General features: G+C 52.0%; 3 protein-coding genes across 12 annotated transcripts in view; 1 reads left to right on the top strand and 2 right to left on the bottom strand.

Moving 5' to 3' along the window:
* Positions 1-19723, bottom strand: part of LOC144266062 (uncharacterized) — an 88258-nt gene extending 68535 nt beyond the window's left edge. The window contains 3 exon segments of the mRNA XM_077819209.1: positions 15378-16425; positions 17068-17187; positions 19647-19723. Coding sequence (XP_077675335.1) covers positions 15378-16425; positions 17068-17146 — 1127 coding nt within the window. The 5' untranslated portion in view covers positions 17147-17187; positions 19647-19723.
* On the top strand, positions 1552-7589 carry LOC144267040 (uncharacterized). 5 transcript variants are annotated; one of them, XM_077820686.1, is made up of 4 exons: positions 1706-1758; positions 2477-2705; positions 2805-2883; positions 4855-7589. In XM_077820686.1, the coding sequence occupies exon 4, from the start codon at positions 4971-4973 to the stop codon at positions 6222-6224; it is 1254 nt and encodes a 417-aa protein (XP_077676812.1). In that variant the 5' UTR covers positions 1706-1758; positions 2477-2705; positions 2805-2883; positions 4855-4970; the 3' UTR covers positions 6225-7589. The 5 variants fall into 5 exon arrangements, with proteins under 5 accessions (XP_077676810.1, XP_077676812.1, XP_077676814.1 ...); XM_077820684.1 differs by lacking the exon at positions 2805-2883 and having other exon boundaries at positions 1552-1758; positions 2477-2588; XM_077820688.1 differs by lacking the exon at positions 2805-2883.
* Positions 19724-20681: 958 nt separating the features above from the next.
* TBRG1 (transforming growth factor beta regulator 1) lies at positions 20682-23839 on the bottom strand. Of its 6 annotated transcripts, none has more exons than XM_077820711.1 (3): positions 23705-23761; positions 22336-22408; positions 20682-22249 (listed from the first exon to the last, which is right to left on the bottom strand). In XM_077820711.1, the coding sequence occupies exon 3, from the start codon at positions 22204-22206 to the stop codon at positions 21121-21123; it is 1086 nt and encodes a 361-aa protein (XP_077676837.1). In that variant the 5' UTR covers positions 22207-22249; positions 22336-22408; positions 23705-23761; the 3' UTR covers positions 20682-21120. The 6 variants fall into 6 exon arrangements, with proteins under 6 accessions (XP_077676837.1, XP_077676838.1, XP_077676839.1 ...); XM_077820712.1 differs by having other exon boundaries at positions 20682-22246; XM_077820713.1 differs by lacking the exons at positions 22336-22408; positions 23705-23761 and adding an exon at positions 23823-23839.
* Between the last annotated feature and the right edge of the window lie 303 nt (positions 23840-24142).

Here is a 24142-nt window from a genome sequence, read left to right as displayed (position 1 = left end):
ATAGAAATGTGTTCTGTGTTTGGACTTTATAAAATGCTTGGCAGGCATTGATCTCCATTATAATATCTGAATCTTCTGTTATAAGGTAATATTTAAGTGTTTGCTCTGTAACTATTAAAGTGTTTGCTATGAAACTGGAAACCCTTACAGTCAGGAGACGAGCATTACCACGTGTGCAATACTCGTTTACCACGAGAGGTGTCACCTCCTGCCCAACAAAAGAAGGCCCATAGACACCAGACAAACCATTGTGGAGTGGAACCAAAATACTTTGTTGATTGTTTTCCCCACAAAAAGGGGACATGCGCTTGTCCCAGCAGGGTTTGAACTCTGGGGGAAGGGAATCAAATCCCCCTCAAGAAGAAATTGTCATCACTCTGCTGCTTGGAATGCAGAGAGGGCGATATTACTGAGTTGAAGCAAGCTGCTTAGCTCCAGAGGATTTATAGTGCTTGCACATTACAACAGATTTGATCACCTTTTGGAACCTAAGACTGTAACTCATTTGTGTGTGTAAGTTACCGGCTTCAAGTTTGTGATGTCAAAGTCAGATTCAGGACTCACATAATTTGTCAGCCCACTCTGTTTATTAGCAAAGCGCTTTGCCAATGCACCCAGATATGTGAGCCCCGCTCTGAGGTTCAAGCTAACTTATTTATACAGGTAAGCCAAAGCCAATTTAACATAAGAGACAAAAGGAAGCAAAAACTGACAAATATACATGCATATCTTATTTGCATACTAACGTTTACCAATCTCCTAGCTCAGTAGAAGCTCTAAGTTAATTAGCTTGAGGACCCATTGTCTCACACTCCTTAATGTTTCTCTTCCTGACAACTATATTTCAACAAACCCTTCAAGTAGCATTTCTTTAATGAATTATAATTTCAGTATAATTCATTCTACTTTCACAGTGAACAACTCTCTTGTTTCCTTTTTTTAGTTAATAAATCTTTAGTTAATTAAAGGATTGGCCACAAGTGTTATCTTTGGGGGAAGATCTAAGGTGCAACTGACCTGGGGTAAGTGACTGGTCCTTTGGGACTGCGAGTAGCCTGAATATTGTTAAAAGAAAAGGAGGACTTCTGGCACCTTAGAGACTAACCAATTTATTTGAGCATAAGCTTTCCTGAGCTGCAGCTCACGGCTGTAGCTCACAAAAGCTTATGCTCAAATAAATTGGTTAGTCTCTAAGGTGCCACAAATACTCCTTTTCTTTTTGCGAACACAGACTGACACGGCTGCTACTCTGAAACCTGAATATTGTTGTGATTTTTGGGGTAAGGGACCCTCTCGCACAAAAGCAGGTTTGCCCGGGGTGGCAGGCTAGCCAGAGTGCCCAGGGCAACTGCCAGTGAGGCCAGTTATTCTAGGGCTTGAGGAGTTCACCTCTGATACTTGCTTGGTGACATCTGAGGTACAGAACTCACAACCGGTCTGGGGTCTGTGCCCGGGCCTGCGTCACTCTGCCCTGGGGTTGGCACCCAGGTTGATGAGCCACGTGACACCCTGTGCGGAGCCTGAGGCCCGAGAGGGAGAGACACCCGCTCCCTTGCCGCCTGGGGAGGGATGGGTTAAACCCACCGAGTTCCTCATCCCAGATCAGAGCCGGAGAAGCCGGCCCGGCATGGGGACGTAATAACTAGAGGGACCTTCCTGTGCCAGCCCCGGCCGACACTTGGGTCCCCAGCCCGGCTCCCGGCCTGTGTGTGCGCGCAGGGCGAGTCCCCGGCTGCAGCCCCGGGCCCCGGCAGGGCGGTGAGCGGGGCGCGGCGGAGACGCGGCTCCGGGGCTGGAGGGAGGAAATCGCTGCCCGGAGGAAGCGGCCGCAGGGCCGGGGGAGCGGAGCTGCCCTGTGGCTGGGACCAGGCAGATTCCCCGCTCCCAGCCAGCTGGTCCCAAGGAAGCTCCCCCGCCCCCGGGGCCCTCTGCTGAGCCCCCGGGGCCCTCTGCTGAGCCCCCGGGGCCCTCTGCTGAGCCCCCGGGGCCCTCTGCTGAGCCCCCGGGGCCGCGCGCAGGGTCCCCGCTAGAGGCGTCTCTGTTCCAGCCCCTGCGGCGGAGTCTGGCTGCGCTCGGGGCACGTCCACACTGCAGGGGCACAGGGACCGCGCTGGCCTGGGAACTCCGGAGCAGAGGCGCTTTCTGCAGCGCTGGAAGGGATGTCGCTTATGCACCTCTCCCAGAGGCAGTAGCTGGGCCCAGGGAGGACTTCTCTCCTTGAGCTGGCCACATCTGTTTTGGGCCTAACTACAGCAGGCAGCCAAGATCCCTCCTTTGATCCCCATTGCCTGTCACATTAGCACTTCTTCCACCCAGACGTTTTGTCTTCAGGACCCCCGCTGCTGTGCCCACGGGTCCCCTGGTCCTTTTTGCCATGTCCCGCCATCATACGTCCCTCCAGTCCCTCAAACTCACAGAGCGTCCTTTGTAACAGCTGTTTAACCCAGCCCTGGTCTCCCCTCTTTTCTGTCCTCAGGGCCGGATTCCCAACCCCCAGACGAGCCGTGAGTCCCAGATGGAGCCAGAGGTAGAGCCGTGCACGCTGGATCCCCGGTGCTCCAGTGACAGCCACGTCCCTGCAGGCACAGGTGAGAGACACTTCCTAACTAACCCTGGCTCCCCAGGACACAGTGAGCCCATCCACTCCTGCCTCATCTCGTCCAGTTCAGCATGGGAACCAAGAGCTGCCACATCAATGTGACGGGGTCAGTTGTGACTACAGCTGGATAAGTAATCTGAGACATACTGGATGGATTTGTTTTTTCAGACACACTTTATATAGCGATTCTGTTTATAAATGACAGGTAAAGTGTTAATCACCGAGGCCCAGCTGTTGAAAGCATGGAACAGGCACGTGTGGTGGATGATTATAAGCGCTGGAAGGTGTGTAGATGGTTTTGTTCGGTGTTTGTATAGTGCCTAGGACAAGGAGGTCTTGGTCCACCACTTGGGCTCCTAAGTGCTACAGTAATACAAATAAATCAGACTAATAGTAATAATAATTATACCCCATGGTTTTCAGGAGCGTATTGAGCTGCTGGGCACTCTATCTATTCAGTCACTGTTCTTTAAGACATCGAGGAATTATTTATAGATGGAGCCTTATGATAAAGTGGAACCAACTTTTTGGGCCTTGTGAATTCTCAGATTTGTCAAACAAAATGTTTCTCAGATTTCTCCAGTTAAATAGGCACGTGTCGCTCAGCCAGGAGTTACTGGGTGGAGGAAGGAATCGCTGGGGAGTTAGGTGAGGCAGGAGAACACAACAGTGGCCAGACTGGTCAGACCAATGGTCAGTGTTGCCCAGTATCCTGTCTTCTGACAGTGGCAGATGCCAGATGCTTCAGAGGGAATGAACAGAACAGGGCAACTTATTGAGTGATCCATCCCCTGTTGTCCAGTCCCAGCTTCTGTCAGCCAGAGGTTTAGGGACACCCAGAGCATGGGGTTGCATCTCTAACTATCTTGGCTAATAGCCATTGGAGGGTGGACTGGATGGTTATGATGGGCCCTGCTGGCCTTAAATTAATTCTTGGTTGGCAGATCTTGCTAACAGTGATTGCTATAGAAGTGTACACAACTCACAAACTGGGCTACATTGGCGAGTTACAGAACCCTGTCAGGCTATCTCCATCCACGTTCATCTCTCTGCCCATCTACCCCAGGTGTACTCATCTTTTGGAGAATCCTAGGGGTTAATTCCCCTCTAGTAAACATTGGCTGTGGCCAAAGGGGCTAGTGCAATCCTTGGATGCATACACAAGGGAATCTCTAAGAGAAGCAGAGAGGTTATTGTATCTCTGTATTTGTCATTGATCCATCTGCTCTTAGAATTCTGTGTTCAGTTCTGGTGTCCACAATCCAAGAAGGATGCTTAAAAATTGGAGAGGGTTTCAGAGAAGAGCCACAAGAATGATTAAATGATTAGGAAACCTGCCTTATAGTGAGAGACTCCAGAAGCTCAATCTATTTAATTTAGTAAAGAGAAGGTTAAGGAGTGACTTGACCACAGTCTATAAGTCTACACTGGGATAGAGAAAGGTCTAACACAATCCAGTGGTTGGGAGTTGAAGCTTAGACAAATTCAGGCTGGAAGGAAGGTGTAAATTTTTACCATTGAGAGTAATGAATCATTGGAACAATTTACTAAGGGTCACGGTGGATTCTCTATCCCTGACAATTTTAAAATCAAGTTTAGATGCTTTTCTAAAAGCTCTGCCCAAGGAATGATTTGGGGGCAGGTCTTTGGCCTGTGTTACACAGAAGGTCAGACTAGATGATCACAATGGTCTCTTGTGGCCTTGGAATCTATGAAGTTATACAGCCAAGGATCTTGATACTGGTTGAAGTTCTCTGGCCTGGGTTCTCAGGCTGGACTGGATGGGCACAATGGGCTCTTCTGGCCTTGACATCCACAGCTGAAGTCCTGACCCCATTGTAGCCCATGGAATCATGGATTCCAAGGCCAGAAGGGACCACTGTGATTATCTAGTCTGTTCTGCTGTATCACACAGGCCAGAGAATTTCCCTGAGTTAATTCCTGTTTGAACTAGGCCTGATCTTTTAGAAAAACCGCCACACTTGCTTTAAATCTTGTCATGGAGAATCCGCCACAACCCTTGGTAGGTTGTCCCTATGGTTGATTACACTCATTGTTAAAAAAAGCATGCCTCATAAGCTCTATGGGAGCTGCATTCTGGACTCCAGCACATCCTGGATTTCAGCCCACAACCCCTCTCCTAGCCTGCGTGTCATGCTGGGACACGGGCTCCCAGCCAGCTCCATCTCTAGAGGGTGGGTTGGGAGACGGTTTTTCAGCCCCGTGAGTGGTGATCTGTTTCCATGTCGTTCCAGCTGGCGACGAGGTGCAGAGCAGAGACAAGGAGGGGAGTCCTGGCCCGGAGGACGGGGCGCTGTCAAGCGGGTCCGAGTGGGAGTTGTCCCCCAGCCCCGACCAGGAATGGCCACCAATGACGCTCCCCGCTGCCGACTCAGGGAAACCCTACAAATGTGCCGACTGCGGCAAAGCCTTCACCTGGCCCTCTCACCTGGTGCAGCATCGGCGCATGCACACGGGTGAGCGCCCTTACCGCTGTGCCGACTGCGGCAAAGGCTTCGCCGACAGCTCGTCCCTAGTTAAGCACGGCAGGACCCACACGGGAGAGCGCCCCTACACCTGCCCCCAGTGTGGCAAAGGCTTTGTGGACAGCTCGTCGCTCACCAAGCATGCCCGTACCCACACGGGCGAGCGCCCCTACTGTTGCCCCAGCTGTGGGCGCAGCTTCGCCGACAGCTCCCGGCTGGCCCAGCACCGACGCACCCATGCTGGGGAGCGACCTTACCGCTGCCCCGACTGTGGGAGGGCATTCGGCCGTCGGGCACACCTGATTGAGCACCGGTACACCCACACTGGCGAGAAACCCCACCGCTGCCACCAGTGTGGCAAAGGGTTCAGCCAGAGCTCCAACCTGACGCAGCACCAGAAGACCCACCTGGCGGAGAAGCCTTTCATCTGCCCACAGTGCGGGAAGGGGTTCTGTCTGCACTCCCAGTTGGCCAAACACCAGCGGCTCCATAGCCCTGACAACCCCCACCGCTGTCCCCAGTGCCACAAGGGCTTTGTGGACCGATCGCCGCTCCTTAAGCACCTGAGGATCCACACCGGGGAGCGGCCCTTCCGGTGCACTGAGTGTGGGAAGACTTTCAGCATGAGTTCACACCTCACACAGCATCAGCGAGTCCACACTGGTGAGAAACCCCACCGCTGCCACCAATGCGGCAAGGCGTTTGCCCAGAGCTCCAACCTGACACAGCACCTGCGCACCCATACTGGGGAGCGCCCATACAAGTGCCCGAAATGTGGCCGGGCCTTCAGTGATAGCTCCAGCTTCTTGAGGCACCAGCGGCTGCACAGTGGGGAGCGGCCCTACTGCTGCCACCAATGCGGCAAGGGCTTCGCTGATGGCAAGGTGCTGCGCAAGCACCAACTGACCCATAGCGGTGAGCGGCCCTTTGCCTGTGGGCAGTGTGGCCGCACCTTTGCCCAGAGCTCCAACCTGGTGCAACACCAGGCCATCCACACCGGGGAGCGGCCCCACCGCTGCCACCAATGCGGCAAAGGGTTCTGCTTTCCCTCGCAGCTGGCGCAGCATCAGAAGCTCCATGCCACTATTATTGTGGTGGATGATGGTGATAATGAACTCCCCTCCCCACCTGCCAACTAAGCCCCTCCATTCCCTGGCTGCCCTGGGTGGGGATTGAACCCGTGACTCCTCTGTTGCTTGAGTTACCAGACCAAGAGGGTGATACAGACTTGTAATCCTTTATCCAGCCACTAGAGAGGGACAGGGAGCAGGTGTAGTGCTAGAGCTGATCAAGGGACAGAAAGAAAAACAGTTTCACTAAGTCAATTTGGTTCTGGAACAAGACACCTTTTTTCTTTTAATCAAAATTGTTGGTGATATTTTCCCCCCAAAAGTCATGTGACTATAGGAAAATCTCAGCTTTTTAAAAAAGTCATTTTCTGATCCTCATGGTTGGGGAGAAAGATCTGATTTCTGATTTCTGAATTTTCTGATCCTCATGGTTGGGACAGACCCTTACATTTATGATTTTCAACATCTCATGATGTTTTTAAGCCATGATTATTCTGGGGGCTGACTCATGATTTGTGAATGCTTAGAGTGGCCAGGCTGGTGGGGTTAAATTTTGGAGGCATTTGTGAACCTGCTCCAATCCCGATGGAGTTGGTGGAATTTGTTCATGTGTCTCACAGTTGTGAAGGGTTTAGGAATCCACCAGAGGCTGAATTTATAGCCAGGATTCTAAGGCTCAGGTATAATTCGTGGGCTTAATGCCTGTGGCCATGTCTCCCTCTAGTGCACAGCCCTGGCTACTACAACATCCCACTGCTCACTCACAGCTGGGGGAGTTACCCCTTTAGCTCAGGGTAGCATGGGATCATGCATTTGGGTTGGGATTGGGTCTAATGGATGAGAGCTGGTCAGGAAATGATTTGTGTGTCCCCATAAATTTTTTAATGAAAACAAGGTTGGGAAAAATGTGTTTCCTTGAAATTTTTCGTCTAAATGTTTGTGGAAAATGTTCAGGGTTTTTGTCAACAAACCTAAAGGTGAGAAAATTTGGGTTCATAGAATATCAGGGTGGGAAGGGACCTCAGGAGGTCATCTAGTCCAACCCCCTGGTCAAAGCAGGACCAATCCCCAATTTTTGCCCCTGATCCCTAAATGGTCCCCCTCCAGGATTGAACTCACAAGCCTGGGTTTAGCAGGCCAATGCTCAAACCACTGAGCTATCCCTCCCACTCAAAACCCAAACAGTTTCCAGGTATTTTTCAATGAATCCCATCAACTTTTCCATGGAATGGAAATTTCTAGGGGGGAAAATATCTGTTTTGTCCAAAAAAAAAAAAAAAAAAAAAGGGGGGTGGGGACGGGACAGACCAGCATTTGATCAGCTTTGGAAGAGAGTCATGTGCCCAAATTCCTTCAGATCCTGTAACAATCACCTTTGGGGGCTGAGACCCCATGAGTTGGATATACAAGAATAAACAACACATCACAATGGAATTGGCTCCTTGCTTTTCAAGACTTTTTGGAAGTGTCACTCCTGTTTGCTTGAAACCTCCCTGGTTTTATATATATTATGTATATATATTTGTAATATGAAAATTAACATTTTCCTCCATTCTTTTCCCAAAACTTTTATGTATTTAATTTTTTAGAAAACTAACACTTAAAAATAGTACTTAGGGAAGATTAGAAATAACAACGTACACTTTTTGTTTTATTTGTTAAAACACAAAACAAAAAATGAACAATAAAAACCAAGGAAAGGTTTGTTTTCCACAGGCAAAAAACTTTGTTAACTGCAGGATTCTAAGAATAGTATCACAAATTAAGGGATCACAGAGTCATAGAATATCAGGCTTGGAAGGGACCTCAGGAGGTCACCTAGTTCAACCCCCTGTTCAAAGCAGGACCAACCCCCAATTTTTGCCCCAGATGCCTAATGGATAGCCATTAATAACCTTAACTCCGCCTTTCAGGAAGTGTTTTGTTAAAGACTGAGCTACTGTTGTTAGGACTCCACCACTTGGATTTGGACGTTAGGAGTTAGCCTTCCCAGCTGGGATTTTTCAAAGAAGTTGAAGAGAATTTGGTTTCTAAATTCAATGGGATTAAATTAATCAGAGTGAATTGATATTTTGTAAGCAAAACATATTCCTGGCAAAAAATGAAGTTTAGTGAAAAATGGAGTTTTTCTCATGAAAACGTTATTTTCAACAAAAAATTTTGACTGGTGATCACAAAATGCACATTTTTGTTTAATTTCAAATTGGATTTTTTTGCTTTGCTCTCCTCTCATCAAACACGCTTTCTGTCTCACTTCTACTTTCACCCATCATTTGCAGTGAGGCAAAAAGGAGGGGAGAGAAAAATAACTCAAAAATCCCCAAATTGAAAACTTTTTTCTTTGAAAATCCAGACCGAAATTGTGATTTGAAAATAAAATGTTTTTACATTTCTTTCTTTCTTTTCTTTCTCAAAAAAATGAAATTTTTCATGGTGAAAAATTTCGTTATTTTAACAAGTTCTAGATCAGATTTCCTGAGGGGATTTCAAGATCTTTTGTATGCTGGAAATCTGCCCCAATTCAAGACATCCCCTGCACCAACAGAAGTAATGATTTCCATAGTCTTCCTTAGGGGTTTACATTGGGACAGATACATGACGAGCAGCTAGAATCAGCACAAATCCCAATTTAGACAATGTTTGGGTTAAACTCTTCTTTCCTGAATCCTCCATAACCATATTTATTAGGTGCCACTTTAGAGGCACCTAAGAATCTCTTCGCAGATGCATCCAGGACCTGGCTGCTTCTTGTGAAGTGTTGATAGAAGCCGTAATTGCTATGATCCTTTCAGGATTGGACCTCTGTAGCCTAAAAGGTTTGGGACATCTTTAAAAGGGCTTGATTCTGAATAAAGGGTTGAGCACTTTTCTTCCCAAAATCAGGCCCCCTTTAAGGTATTGAGCTGGGGCACACACAGCCTCAAAATCTCTAGTCACTTCTGAAAATCTTGGCAGAAGGTATTAAGTCCGAACTCCCAAATATCTGCGGTATTTGTTCACTTTTAGCTACAGCATTCTAACAGTGCCGTCAGAAATGGAGGGATGTGCACTCATGACCTTAACTCTGCCCTAGAGGTTGAATTTTGCTTTTAACTCAAGGACTCTAACAATGATGCAGCAAATTAAGGGATATTTGTTATTAACCTCACCTGTGCCCGTCATAGGTTATATTTATCTGTGGGTTTAGCAACAACTGCTAGCATCTGATGTAGGGTTGCCATTCTTCCAGGATTGTCCTTGGAGTCTCCAGGAATTAAAGATTCATCTTTAATTAAAGATTATGTCATGATGAAACCTCCCGGAATAAGTCCAAACAAAATTGGCAACCCTAATCTCATGAGGAGGTGGGACTTGGATGTTACCAAGCTGCATTTGGAGGCTTTAATGTTTTCTACTTGCCAAACCCTCTTCCAAACTTTTTGCCTTTGGAATATCTTTTTCAGTCCCTCTTTTGTTTGCACCTTGCCCTAAATCCTGTCTGGGTCAGTTACATGTGGGTTCCTATTTTTCTCTCTTTATTCAATTAATAAGACTTGCCATTTCCATAAGCAGTTCCCTGCATTTTTGTCCTGGTTCTGGGTCGAGTTTTTATTTGTTTCTTTCTTTCTTTGGTGGTTTTTGTTGTTGTTTAACAATTTTAACTCAGACATCTTTTCTCCAAAATGCTGCTCAGTCATTTGATTTCCCAAAAGAACAAAAAAGAAGTAAACAGGTGTAAAAAGGTGTAAACAGTCTGATTCACAATCCCTCAGCAGGTTTAATTCCCAGGCCAGTGTCCTTGCGGCTAGACCAAGCTGTCAAAGCTACTGAGAGAATGTGGAGCTGGTGAGGGGGCAGAGTCCGAACTCTTGGGTTCTATTCCCAGTCTAGGGATGGGAGTAAGCAGTACAGGAATGTCTGTGCAGTTGTGATCCATGCAGTGAGCTGTCAGATGCTGTGAATTCTCAGGGCATCTCCAGCTCAGGTTCCCAACACATCATAACTGGTCTCCTGGGTCTGACACGTGGGCAGCTCGTCCCCGCCCCCTAGCAGCATCGTGGCATTCAGCCAGACTGGATTCAGCTGCTCCCTTCCAACCTCAGCACAAACAGATCCTTCCCACATTGGAATGGGGCTCAGACCCAGATCTCCCGCACACGCACCACTGCTGTTCAGAGTGAATGTGCCAGAGCTATGTGCCAGCCAGACCTCACCCGCACCCCGGAGACCCCCGGAGCCAGCTCCCCACCCCCTCTATAACACTGTGCCTTCCTGCTATACTGACATTGTCTCCCTGAAAGAGCAACCCCCCAGAAATGCTCCTTGTCAGAGCATCCATTTCAGGAGCAGACCCCATCTCCATTGATCCAATTATTCCCAGCTCTGGGAAGGAAATGGGGTCTAGTGAGTTAGAGGGGGGAGTCAGGATTCCTGGTTTCTATCCCCAGCTCTGCGAAGGGAGTGGGGTGTAGTGAGTTAAGTAGAGATGCAGGAAGTCAGGACTCCTGGTTCTAGCCCCAGCTCTGCAAAGGGAGTGGGGTCTAGCAGATTAGAGTTGGGGGGAGATAGGGTGATCACTCACGCCTCCCCAGAGTACTGGATATTCCAGTACTTCCAGGAATGGTGTGCGCTCTCCCTGCCAGAATGACCTGGGGGGGAATTCATTCCTGACCACAAATTTGGTGAGCAGTTATACCATGAGCATGCAAACAAGGCACATCAGCTCTGAGCACTGGTCCACCCTCCGGTGTCCTACCTCCAGATATGGTCAATCCCTAATGATACAGAGAAAGGTGAATAAAACAAATAACCCAGAATCCATTGCCCAATTGTGCCGCTGGGGGGAAAACGTCATGCCTGACCCCTGCAGGCCACTGGCGGAAGTATAAGATTGGATTACTGCCCTTGTCTTCATGCAGACCTGAGTGTTATGAGCATGCAGAGGGCAATACAGGTGACCCTGCTTGGACAGCAGTCCGGAAGGGACCACCACAACCATCACAGAATCACAGAACTGGAAGGGACCTCAAGAGGTCAACTAGTCCAGTCCCCTGCACTTGAGGCAGGACTAATTATCCAGACCATCCCTGACAGGTTTGTCTAACCTGTTCTTAAAAATCTCCAATGATGGAGATTCCACAACCTCCCTAGGCAATTTATTCCAGTGCCTAACCACCCTGACAGTTAGGAAGTTTTTGCTAATGTCCAACCTAAACTTCCCTTGCTGCAATTGAAGCCCATTGCTTCTTGTCCTAGCCTCAGTGGTTAAGAAAAAACAATTTTTCTTCCTCCTCCTGGTAACCACCTTTTACATACTTGAAAACGGTTATAGAATCATAGAATCATAGAATATCAGGGTTGGAAGGGACCCCTGAAGGTCATCTAGTCCAACCCCCTGCTCGAAGCAGGACCAATTCCCAGTTAAATCATCCCAGCCAGGGCTTTGTCAAGCCTGACCTTAAAAACTTCCAAGGAAGGAGATTCCACCACCTCCCTAGGCAACGCATTCCAGTGTTTCACCACCCTCTTAGTGAAAAAGTTTTTCCTAATATCTAATCTAAACCTCCCCCACTGCAACTTGAGGCCATTACTCCTCGTTCTGTCATCTGCTACCATTGAGAACAGTCTAGAGCCATCCTCTTTGGAACCCCCTTTCAGGTAGTTGAAAGCAGCTATCAAATCCCCCCTCATTCTTCTCTTCTGCAGGCTAAACAATCCCAGCTCCCTCAGCCTCTCCTCATAAGTCATGTGTTCCAGACCCCTAATCATTTTTGTTGCCCTTCGCTGGACTCTCTCCAATTTATCCACATCCTTCTTGTAGTGTGGGGCCCAAAACTGGACACAGTACTCCAGATGAGGCCTCACCAATGTCGAATAGAGGGGGACGATCACGTCCCTCGATCTGCTCGCTATGCCCCTACGTATACATCCCAAAATGCCATTGGCCTTCTTGGCAACAAGGGCACACTGCTGACTCATATCCAGCTTCTCGTCCACTGTCACCCCTAGGTCCTTTTCCGCAGAACTGCTGCCTAGCCATTCGGTCCCTAGTCTGTAGCGGTGCATTGGATTCTTCCGTCCTAAGTGCAGGACCCTGCACTTATCCTTATTGAACCTCATCAGATTTCTTTTGGCCCAATCCTCCAATTTGTCTAGATCCTTCTGTATCCTATCCCTCCCCTCCAGCGTATCTACCACTCCTCCCAGTTTAGTATCGTCCGCAAATTTGCTGAGAGTGCAATCCACACCATCCTCCAGATCATTTATGAAGATATTGAACAAAACCGGCCCCAGGACCGACCCCTGGGGCACTCCACTTGACACCGGCTGCCAACTAGACATGGAGCCATTGATCACTACCCGTTGAGCCCGACAATCTAGCCAGCTTTCTACCCACCCTATAGTGCATTCATCCAGCCCATACTTCCTTAACTTGCTGACAAGAATACTGTGGGAGACCGTGTCAAAAGCTTTGCTAAAGTCAAGAAACAATACATCCACTGCTTTCCCTTCATCCACAGAACCAGTAATCTCATGATAAAAGGCGATTAGATTAGTCAGGCATGACCTTCCCTTGGTGAATCCATGCTGGCTGTTCCTGATCACTTTCCTCTCATGCAAGTACTTCAAGATTGATTCTTTGAGGACCTGCTCCATGATTTTTCCAGGGACTGAGGTGAGGCTGACTGGCCTGTAGTTCCCAGGATCCTCCTTCTTCCCTTTTTTAAAGATTGGCACTACATTAGCCTTTTTCCAGTCATCCGGGACTTCCCCGGTTCGCCACGAGTTTTCAAAGATAATGGCCAATGGCTCTGCAATCACAGCCGCCAATTCCTTCAGCACTCTCGGATGCAACTCGTCCGGCCCCATGGACTTGTGCACGTCCAGCTTTTCTAAATAGTCCCTAACCACCTCTATCTCCACAGAGGGCTGGCCATCTCTTCCCCATTTTGTGATGCCCAGCGTAGCAGTCTGGGAGCTGACCTTGTTAGTGAAAACAGAGGCAAAAAAAGCATTGAGTACATTAGCTTTTTCCACATCCTCTGTCACTAGGTTGCCTCCCTTATTCAGTAAGGGTCCCACACTTTCCTTGGCTTTCTTCTTGTTGCCAACATACCTGAAGAAACCCTTCTTGTTACTCTTGACATCTCTCGCTAGCTGCAGCTCCAGGTGCGATTTGGCCCTCCTGATTTCATTCCTACATGCCCGAGCAATATTTTTATACTCTTCCCTGGTCATATGTCCAACCTTCCACTTCTTGTAAGCTTCTTTTTTATGTTTAAGATCCGCTAGGATTTCACCGTTAAGCCAAGCCGGTCGCCTGCCATATTTACTATTCTTTCGACTCAGCGGGATGGTTTGTCCCTGTAACCTCAACAGGGATTCCTTGAAATACAGCCAGCTCTCCTGGACTCCTTTCCCCTTCAAGTTATCATGTCCCCTCTCAGTCTTCTCTTTTCCAGACTAAACAAACCCAATTTTTTCAATCTTCCCTCGTAGGTCATATTTTATAGACCTTTAATCATTTTTGTTGATCTTCTCTGGACTCTCCCCAAATTGTCCACGTCCTTCCTGAAATGTGGTGCCCAGACCTGGACACAAGTTGAGGCCTAATTAGAGTGGCAGAATTACTTCTCGTGTCTTGTTTACAACACTCCTGCTAATAAATCCCAGAATGATGTTCGCTTTTTTTGCAACAGCATTATTGACTGATATTTAGTTTGTGGTCCACTATGACCCCCAGATCCCTTCTCGCAGTACTCCTTCCTAGGCAGTCATTTCCCATTTTGTATGCGTGCAACTGATTGTTCCTTCCTAAGTGGAGTACTTTGCATTTGTCCTTATTGAATTTCATCCTATTTACTTCAGACCATTTCTCCAGTTTGTCCAATTCGTTTTGAATTTTAATCCGGTCCTCCAAAGCACTTGCAATCCCTCCTAGTTTAGTACCATCCGCAAACTTTATAAGTGTACTCTCTATGCCATTATCTAAATCATTGATGAAGAACCGGACCCAGAACTGATCCCTGTGGGACCCCACTCGTTAAGACCTTCCAGCATGACTGTGAACCGCTGATAACTACTCTCTGGGAATGGTTTTCCAACCAGTTTTGCACCCACCTTATAGTAGCTCCATCTAGGTTGTATTTCCCGTTTATTTATAAGATCATGCAGGACAGTATCAAAAGCTTTACTAAAATCAAGATATACCACGTCCCCCCATCCACGAGACTTGGTACCCTGTCGAAGAAAGCTATTTGGGTTGGTTTGACAAGTGCAACGAGGATGAGCATGGCTCAGCAGGTAGCTCCGGGGCTCAGTGTGTCGGCCGACCCCACGTTTCACCTGGGAACCACGGGCTTTTGTTTTTAATATCAAGAAACCTGCTGCAGCTCAAGCGGCATTGGCTCGGGGCGGGGGGTGGCACACAACCCACGGAGACCTGCGGCACTGTGGGCAGGGCCCAGCCTGCCTGATGCTGGTCCATACAGCAAAGACGGGCAGCTCTCCTAGGGCACCTCTGAGTTTGTTGCCATGGCGCAGCGCTGTGAGCAGCAGACTGGAGCCAGGGGCCAACACTGGCCCTTTCTTCCTTGGGGGGATGAAAGGAGAGAGCTCTGCCCCAGCAGGCCCGGCCTAAGTTGGCGGTAATGCTAGGAGGAGGGTTTAGGAGGCAGCGCTTCCTACTGGACGGAGAGTTCAGCACCATGGCAGGGAAGAGAGGGCTGGTGCGGCAAGATGGAGGAGCCACCTTCCCTGAGGCCATCTGATCCTGCTCCATGGGGTGTTGCTTGGCTCAGGGCTGCAGAGAATCCAGCCACCAGCCACTTCCTCCTGCCTTGTGCTCTGACCATCGCAGCTTACGCCTGCCATGGCCCCAGCCCCAACCCACACCCCTGGCCTTTGGTTCCACCTCAGCCTACACTTGACATGGCCCAGCCCCAACCAACCCCCCCAGCCTTTGGCTCCACCTCGGCCTATGCCCGCCATGGCCCAGCCCCAGCCAGCCCCCGCCCGGCCTTCAGCTCCACCTCAGCCTACACCTGCAACGGCCCAGCCCTGTCCAGCTCCCCTGGCCTTTGGCTCCACCTTGGCCCATGCCCCCAGTGGCCCTAGCTCTGTCCTGCCTGTCCCAGCAAGGGAGTATCTTCACACTCAGTGGCCACCAGCCCCTGGTGGTGAGTCCTCTGGTGCCTGGCCAGGTTGGAGCTGACCCGGAAGGTGCGGCCGCAGCCCTGGCACTGGTAGGGCCGCTCCCCGGTGTGGACTCTCTGGTGCCGGATGAAGTTGGAGCTGCCGGCGAAGGCGCGGCCGCACTCCAGGCAGCGGTAGGGGCGCTCCCCGGTGTGGGTGCGGCAGTGCTCAGCGAAGGCAGTGCTCTGCCCGAACCTCTTGCCACAGTCAGGGCAGCGGTGGGGCTTCTCGCCGGCATGGCTCCGGCGGTGCCGAGCCAGGGAGGAGACACTGGCGAAGACCGCCCCACACTCAGCACACTTATAGGGTCGCTCCCCTGTGTGGCTCCGCACGTGCTTGACTAACGCAGCCCGGAGCCGGAAGCGCCGGCCACACTCGGGGCAGCCGTGAGGTCGCTCGCCACGGTGGATTAGCTGGTGCCGGCTGAGGTGGGTGGCGCGGGTGAAGCCCTGGCTGCATTGGTGGCAGCGGTAGGGGCGCTCCCCAGTGTGGGTGCGCTGGTGCTCCACCAGTAGGGAGCTGCGGTCAAAGCTGCGCCCACACTGGGCACATGAGAACGGCCGTTCCCCCGAGTGGCTGCGCCGGTGGATGGTCAGGAGTGAGTGGCTGGCAAAGCCTTTCCCACATTGGTGGCAGAAGTGGGATCTCTCCCCTACGACATGCGTTCTTTGGTGCCTGGCCAGCCCTGCGCTCCCTGTGAAGCTCTCCCCACACTCAGGGCAGCGCCAGGGCCCCTCGCCCGCTGCGTGGAGGCTCTGGTGCCGGCAGAGGTTGGAGCTCTGAGTGAAGCATTTCCCACACTGGGTGCAGCAGAAGGGACGCTCCCCCGTGTGGACCCGCTGGTGCTTCGTGAGGTTCGACCTGCGGCTGAATCCCTTCCCGCACATGGGGCAGGTGATGGGGCTTGGGATGCCACCCACTGACCCGTCGCTCAAGCCACTCTTCACGCAAATGGAGCCCAGAGGTCCAGGATCCTGCTGCCCTTCCACCCAGCCATCGCCCCCCTTGAGTCTACAGGACACACTCCCTTTGCATCTGGCTGCTTCCCTTTCATGCTGCAAAGTCTCTTCCTTGCTTCTACGTGGGATCTCGGCACCTGTAAGAGGAGCCAGATGGGAGTCATTGCTGCACTGATGCCCAGAGGAGGTGCCCTGGGGCAGATCAGGAGTGGCCTGTAATAATCTATAGCCGCTCTAGATGTTTGTCTGCCTAATGTACAGAGGGTTACTGCAGCATCTATCGGGTCAGTTCCATATCCTGGCAGTCAGGAACCATAGCTGGACAATAGCCCAGGTCAGAACTCTTGCGATGCACACCCAGGACTAGCGACCTCTGCCCTCCCACTTCTGGTGGGCCAGACCCACCTTCCTAGGGCTGAGATCCAGATCCTCAAAGGTACTTCCAACTCCTAACTTCCACTGAAATCAATGGGAACCTTTGAGGATCTGTGCCTGAATCACCCCCGCCCCCATGAAGGGGGGAGGGGACAGTCAAAAGACCGAGGGTGAGCGAGATGTTGAAGAAACACACACTCCCTGAGAGACTGGTTTTACATGATGGTTAAGGGGGAGAAACTGCCTCCCTGAATCTCCTGAGCTGAGAGTGTCTCAAGGAAGCTAAGCCTGCCTAGCATGGAAGATGAGGGAGTTTGTTATCCTCTCCTCCCTATTCACCTGCCAGAGTGCCAGGAGTGAAATCAAAGGATGGTCCCTCACAGATGGTCTCCGAATACCCTCACCTTCTTGGGTGCCTCTTGGCATCTCCTGTTCCTTGGAGCACTGGGGATCTGGGACTTGCAGCTCTTCCCATGGCTCCATGTGCGACACGAGGTCGGGTTTGGGAATGGGGACGCCTGCCCCTGGAACAGCAGAGAGGAGGCATTGGAGATTATCACAGCACTGAGAACTTCTTACTGTCACTAGCAACAGTAGCACCTAGAAACCCCGGCAGAGATCAGGGCCCCATTGTGCCAGGGACCGCATGAGCACCCAACGACCGAGTTTGGGGCTCTGTTGCCCTGGGTGCTGTACAGGTACGCAGTGGAAGACACTCCCTGCCCTGAACAGCTTACTGTCTGCTCTAAATAGACAAAGTGCAGGAGTATAAACTGAGGCCCAGAGAGGAAAGGTGATTTGTCCAAGGTCTATAGCAGAACCATGAATCGAACCCAGGAGTTTGGAGTCCTTGCCCAGCACTCAGCCAGTGCCAGTGTCACAAGTTAGGTCCAATAAAAGTAGGGCTGTTAATTAATTGCAGTTAACGCAAGCAATTAATGGAAAACAAATTAACTAGATTAAAAAATAGTCACGATCAATCACAGTTTTAATCGCACTGTTAAACAATAATAGAATACCAATTTAAATGTATTATAAATACTTCAATATATTTGAAAATGTAGCAAAACATCCAGATTTCAATTACAACATGGAATACAAAGGGTACAGTGCTCACGTTATATTAGTATTTTTGATTACAAATATTTGCACTGTAAAAAATATAAACAAAAGAAATGGTGTTTTTCAGTTCACCTCAGACAAGTACTGTAGTGCAATCTCTTTATTGTGAAAGCGCAACTTACAAATGTAGGGTTATTATTATTACTTTAGAATCTGCAAGTCGAAGCATGAAGGGGCATGCTAAAGTTTAGTGCATCTGGCACATAAACACCTTGCCGTGCCAGCTACCACAGTACCATGAGAACGCCTGTTCTCACTTTCAGGTGACATTGCAAATAAGAAGCAGGCAGCATTATCTCCTGTCAATGTAAACAAACTTGTTTGTCTTAGCGATTGGCTGAACAAGAAATAGGACTGAGTGGACTTGTAGGCTCTAAAGTTTTACATTGTTTTGCTTTTGAGTGTAGTTTATGTAAAAAAATAATTCTACATTTATAAATTGCACTTTCACTATAAAGAGGTTGCACCACAGAACTTGCATGAGGTGAACTGAAAAATAATATACAGTGCGCACTGTACACTTTGTATTCCGTGTTGTGATTGAAATCAATATGTTTGAAAATGTAGAAAACCCTCCAAAAATATTTAAATACATTTAAATTGATATTCTGTTATTGTTTAACACTGCGATTAAAACTGTGATTAATCGGGACTGTTTTTTTAATCTCGTGATTAATTGTGATTATTTTTTTAATCATTTGACAACCCCAGATAAAAGATATTACCTCACCCACTCTGTCTCTCTGAAATCCTGGGACCAACACAGCTACAGCTACGCTGTGTATTGCAAGAGACACAATGTCCTCCTAAATTGCCATTACTTGGGCACGGGATGCCTGGGGCATTGCTAATGGGTAGGGCATCTGATTTTAGGTTTTAGCTGATAAACACGAACAAAACACCCCAATACAAAGAAAAGAAATCAAACATTGGAAAGGGTTATAAGGGCTTGTCTAGACGGAGCAGTCATGTGCACTACAGGAGTATGATTTCTCAAATGAAGGAATGTGTTGAGCATTAATTGGTCCACATGGACCCTGCTGGTGCGCACTAGAAGCTCCCTAGTGTGCTCTAACATAGTGCTGTTTGAAACAGTGCTAGGTAAAAGCGCATAAGGGGCTATAGCAAATAAATTCCTCATTACAATATAATATTGATAATACAGTAAAGTGATAATACTCTGTTGATTTACTCAAAGTTTAAATTGCAAAATGAAGAATATTGATACAAAGGGAAAGGCCTGAAACACCCCCCCCCGCAGCTTTTGGATAGCTACACAGAACTCAAAAATTGTTAAAAATAACACCAGAAAAACTGACGTTAATGAACCCCAAAAGCAGAAGCCCCACTAACAGGGGGCCACTAACTAAGCCCCAGCCCAGCCGCTGTTCCCACCACGTGGGCATCTAGAGGAGTTGGGCAAGTCCCAGCTCCAGCTGCCACACCACAAACTAACTCACCCTTGGCAGGCAGTGTGGGCAGGGAGCAGGTGGCTCCCTGGAGAGGCAGTCATTGCTCCACCAGACACCAGCCCCCCGTGCCTCATGCCTTCTCCACAGCCGGGTTCCTCCCCCCAGCCTAAGTCAGCCCACACCCGGGATCATCGCTGACAGAGCCATTCCCCCGGGCAGGCCATTGCCTCGCCTGCTGCACAACTTGCTTAACGCCTGCACTGCGGAGCTAGCTGCACAGACCCCGGGGCTGCCCAGGGATTGCTGGGGGGGGGATCTCTCTGGTCCCAGCCGCGGTTCGACTCCGATCCCCCCCCGGCCCTGAAGCCGCTTCCTCCAGGCAGCGATTTCCTGCCTCTGCGGCTGTTTCCCTCCCTCCCATGGCCGCCTCTCCCCGCGCCCCTACTCACCGCCGGGCCGGGGCGATCCCCCGGAGCTGCAGACTGCGGCGGGAGGGCAGCTGGGCTCGGGACCCAGGTGTCCGAGGCGGGCACAGGAAGGTCCCTCCGCTATCCCGTCCCCCTCCCTGCTCCAGGCTACACGCCAGGCGCTTGGTGTCTTTAACCCATTCGTGCCCCGGCTCGCTGGGGAACGGGGAGGTAAACGAGGAGGGAGATTCCTGGTGGGAGGATTTGAACCCGGGGCAGGGGGCGCAGAGGCGGCAGCGTGGTACAGAATCGGAGGCAGCCCATGGGTTATGGCTGCCACAGCTGGGAATAAAACCCAGGCCCCCCCTGCTCTAACCAGCTAGACTCCCCTCCTCCCCCCAAGCTGCAAAGAGAACCCAGGAGTCCTGAGTTCCACTCCCCTCCCAACTCACTAGACCTCATTCCCCTCCCAGAGCCAGGGATAGCCTGGTCACCTGAGACAGGGTCTGCCCTGACATGGGGGGGGGGGTCTGATGGGAAATGCAGTGTGTGTGTGTGAGCGGGTGGGACGCATTGCTTGATCTCCCAGGAGACACCGTCTCAGCACAGCAGGAAGGCACAGGGTTATAGACGGGCAGGGAGCCGGCTCTGAGGGAAGGGGAATGGGTCTGGCTGGCACATAGCTCTGGCATATTTGCTCTGAAAGGCAGAGGGTGGATGTGGGTGAGATATGGGTCTGCGCCCCAGTCCAATGGAGGAAGGGTCTGTTTGTGCCTAGGTTGGAGAGGAGTGGCTGAGTCTAGTTTGGAGGGAGGGGGCAGCCCCAGGATGCCGCTGGGGAGGGGACTGGCTGCCCCATCTGTCCGAACCCCGCTGCCCAGCTCTGGGTGACCCGTTAGGCTCACACTCCACATGGCTGAGTGCACAGGGATGGGGATCCAGATTTGGATCCTGCTGCTAACACTGGATAAGCCAGGGAAGGGCCACAAGAACAGGGCAGGGGTAGCTCACCCGTCCGGCTTCCCCTTTGTTCCCCTCCCTCCCAGACCCAGGAAAGGGAGCAGACAGAGCCAGGGATGTGGCTTCCACCATCATCTTTATTAGTGAGCAGAGTGTTCACACAGGGCGGGGACAAGCCCCACCTGGAGTCAGCTGCACACGTTCCCACAGAAAGCACCATCACCAGGGCCAGCAGTGCTGGGGGGGGGCGTCATGCTGGGGTGGAGAGCTCCTCAGTGGGAGGAGCTGTGGGGATCATGCCAGGGGCATGTGAGGCCCACACGGGGGGAGGGGGGAGTCAGTGCAAGGAGCTGTGGGGCCCTGCTGTGCTGGTGGGAGATGGAGGTCTCGGTGGTCAGGGCCGCCACGGATGGGGGGGCTCAGTGGGAGGCACCATGGGGGCCGCACTGGGATGGGGGGGGGGGGGAGGGCTCCACGGGAAGAGCTGTGCAGGCCATAGCGGGAGGGGGGAGGGACTCCATGGAGGCCACATCAGAGTCGAGGGGGAGACGGGGTCTCAGTCATCAGAGCCATCAGGGCTGCCATGGCTGGGGGACGTGGGAGGGCGGCTCAGGAACACGTCCCCGTAGGAGCGGGGGGAAGTGAAGGCCTGGGCAGGGGTCAGCCCCAGGGCGCGCCCCCCAGGCCCGCCCCCTCCGCGGTCCCGTTCCTCTTCCTCCTGGGCGTGGCGGCGGAAGGACTGGAAGTCGATGGCGGCGCAGTTGTCGGGCAGCCCCTGAGGCACCTGCCCGTCCCCGGGACGACACACCTCGAAGCGCACCCAGCGGTAGGCCCCGCACTTGCGGGCCCCGGGGCAGCTCTGGATCAGGTTGTGCACGGCCGGGTGCGAGAAGCCAAAGAAATCAGCCCCGGCTGGCTCCAGCTCAGGGTAGGGCCGCCCCCGGGCAGCACTGATGGCCGCCAGCAGCTGGGTGTGGCAGGTGTCAGCCGTGGTGCCTGCCAGGGCACTGCCCGGCTCATCCTCAGGCACGATCTCAAAGCGGGGGCCTGCCCCGCCATCTTTGATCTGGCAGGTGTAGAGGCAGCGCTGGTCAGGGCGCCGCATGCTGGCGTAGACCCGGGTGCTGCAGAAGCCCACTGGGTAGATGGCCCCCTCATCGTGGAAGCCTGGCCGGTCGGCCACGATCTCCCCCAGGCTGTAGACCGTCAGCCCACCCAGCGCGATGGGGAAGACAGGCCGACCCGAGGGGTCCAGCGGCACTGGCTGCACCAGCCGCCGCACCCCCCTGTCTGGCGCTGCCCGCCGCTTGGCCGCACGCCCGTTCTCCTTGCCCTTCTTGGGCCGCTTCCCCGCAGGTGCTGGGTCATCTGGGCCAGGCGTTGGTGCCACGCTGTACCCTGCTGAAATGCCCCCCAGTGGCACGGCCGGGCTCTCCTCCTCGGCCGTCAGCGCCTGCAGCTGCAGCAGCTTGGTGAAGAGGAATCGACGCTCCTCTCTCGCCCGCAGGAATTTCTCCTCCAGCCGGGCAATCTCATCGCACAGTGCTGCATTCTCGAACACCATGGCCTTGGCCGCCCGGCGCAGCCGGCTGTACTTCAGCCGGTACTTCTCATTCTGGCTCTTCCTTGACACCTTCTTCATCCTCAGCTCACCACGCCTGGAGTGACAGCCACGTTCAGACCTGCTGGAGCAGAGAGCCCGGGCACCATCACCGCTATGGCCACGCACAGACACACACATTCATAGATTCGCTTTCACATGGGCACTCACACAAAGATCGCGGTTTCCTATCCATTCCCAGAGCTCCCTCCATTAGCTCTGTCCCTGCAAAGGCCACTGGACTCTGAAGAACAACACATTTCATAAACGTTAAGGCCAGAAGAAAGGCCCATTTTGCCCCTCCATCCCAGCCCCCCCTAACAATTCTTGCATCCTGTCTGAGCTACCGACATTGCAATTTCAGATGTTTATTGCTCTGTATGATCTGTGCTCTCCGTGATTAGGTAAAAGAGCATTAAGGTATTAGACGTGGTGCAAAGTGTCTCTTTGTGAGTGGGACCAGTATAGTGACAGCTGTATAATTATATAGCTGTACCAGTAAATTTCCCTGTGTAGACAAGCCCTTAGTCTCTTGCTGTAAGGCAGGTTTTCCAGATCTAGAATTGTTCTTGTAGCTCTTCTCTGAGCCCTCAGCAATTTGGCAACATCCTGTTTGAAGTGTGCACATCAGAACTGGACAGAGTCTCCGATAACGGTCTTACTGATGCCCTACACAGAGGTAACCCCCCAGCCCTGCTTCTACTTGCTACTCCCCTACTCAGACAGCCAGAGACTGCGCTATTCCCTCTCAGCTACACCCTCCCACTACCAGGCCATGTTCAGCAGGTTTCCACCATGACCCGTAAGCCTTTCCCAGGGCTTCTCCTTTGCAGGATACAGCCCCTCATCTATTAAGTGTAGGCTACCCCCTCTGTCCTAGATGTGTAACCATGCATTTGGCCCTGTTGAGAAGTGAGCTGTAGCTCACGAAAGCTCATGCTCAAATAAATTGGTTAGTCTCTAAGGTGCCACAAGTACTCCATTTCTTTTTGCGAATACAGACTAACACGGCTGTTACTCTGAAACACTCAATAGGGTGGCTCTGTATAACTGACCTGCCCTTAGCGCTATTTACCGAGCTAGTGGGCCAGAGGCAGGAATCGCTGGGGGAGACCCTCGGGCCTAGATGACGCAGGAGGCCGGGCTGGATGGGCTCAGTGGCCTTGAGCATCTATGAAGAAGGCAAGTGACTGGGCCCCTCCACTCACAAGCCACCACGGCTGCTGTCTGATTGGCTCTGAGCAGGAGAGTGGCTGGCTGGCTGGCTCAGGGGTGTGGGAGAATATTGGACATGGGATCTGGGGGGGGGGTGTCCTGGCTGGCTCAGAGATGCGGGGAATGGGACACGGGAGGGGGGGGAGAAAGGGGGGAATCTCTGATCCAGCCCCAGGGGGACTGGCTGGCTGGGGGGTACCGCTAACGTGGTTGGGTTGGGGGCCCCTGCAGGGCTCAGCTGCACAGACCCCCCCCCAGCCCGTGATGCCCCGGAGCTGGCTGAGTGGGGGTGTCTCTCTCTGCCCCCCCGGGCTCCGATCCCCACCTCGCTCTGCCGCTTCCTCCAGGCAGCGATGTCCTGCCTCTGTTGCTGCGTCTGTTTCCCTCCCGCCCCGGAGCCGCCTCTCGCCGCGACTCTGGGTCTCCCCGGCGCCCCCACTCACCGCCGGGCCGGGGCGATTCCGCGCTGCAGACGGGCCCGCTCCTCGCGCCCGCACGGGCCGGGAGCCGGCTCAGGGGTGGGGCCCCAGCTGCCTGGGGGCCGGCACAGGAAGGTCCCTCTGTTATTCCGGTCCCACCCAGCCCTGCCTGCGCTGTGAAGGGGAGGAGTTTTCAGCCCTTTCTCCCGGGTTAGGGTGGTGCAGGTCAGGGATAGGGCTGTGTGGATTAGAGCTGGAGTTGGGGACACAGGCGGATTAGGTCTGGGATTGGGGTGATGCAAATTCGGGTGATGCAGATTAGGGAGCCGGGGGTAGCATTGGGC

This window comes from Eretmochelys imbricata, chromosome 6 (genome assembly GCF_965152235.1).
Source record: "Eretmochelys imbricata isolate rEreImb1 chromosome 6, rEreImb1.hap1, whole genome shotgun sequence".
NCBI lineage: Eukaryota > Metazoa > Chordata > Testudines > Cheloniidae > Eretmochelys > Eretmochelys imbricata.
This window is presented reverse-complemented; position numbering and strand designations above follow the sequence as displayed.

What these genes read in the sequence shown, in the direction of transcription:
- LOC144267040 (XM_077820684.1), top strand. Translation starts at nt 2,516, where the DNA reads ATGGAGCCAGAGGTAGAGCCGTGCACGCTGGATCCCCGGTGCTCCAGT. An exon ending in CCACGTCCCTGCAGGCACAG is followed by an intron (nt 2,589 to 4,854) that starts GTGAGAGACACT and finishes ATGTCGTTCCAG; the next exon opens with CTGGCGACGAGGTGCAGAGC.
- TBRG1 (XM_077820713.1), bottom strand. Translation starts at nt 22,206, where the DNA reads ATGAAGAAGGTGTCAAGGAAGAGCCAGAATGAGAAGTACCGGCTGAAG.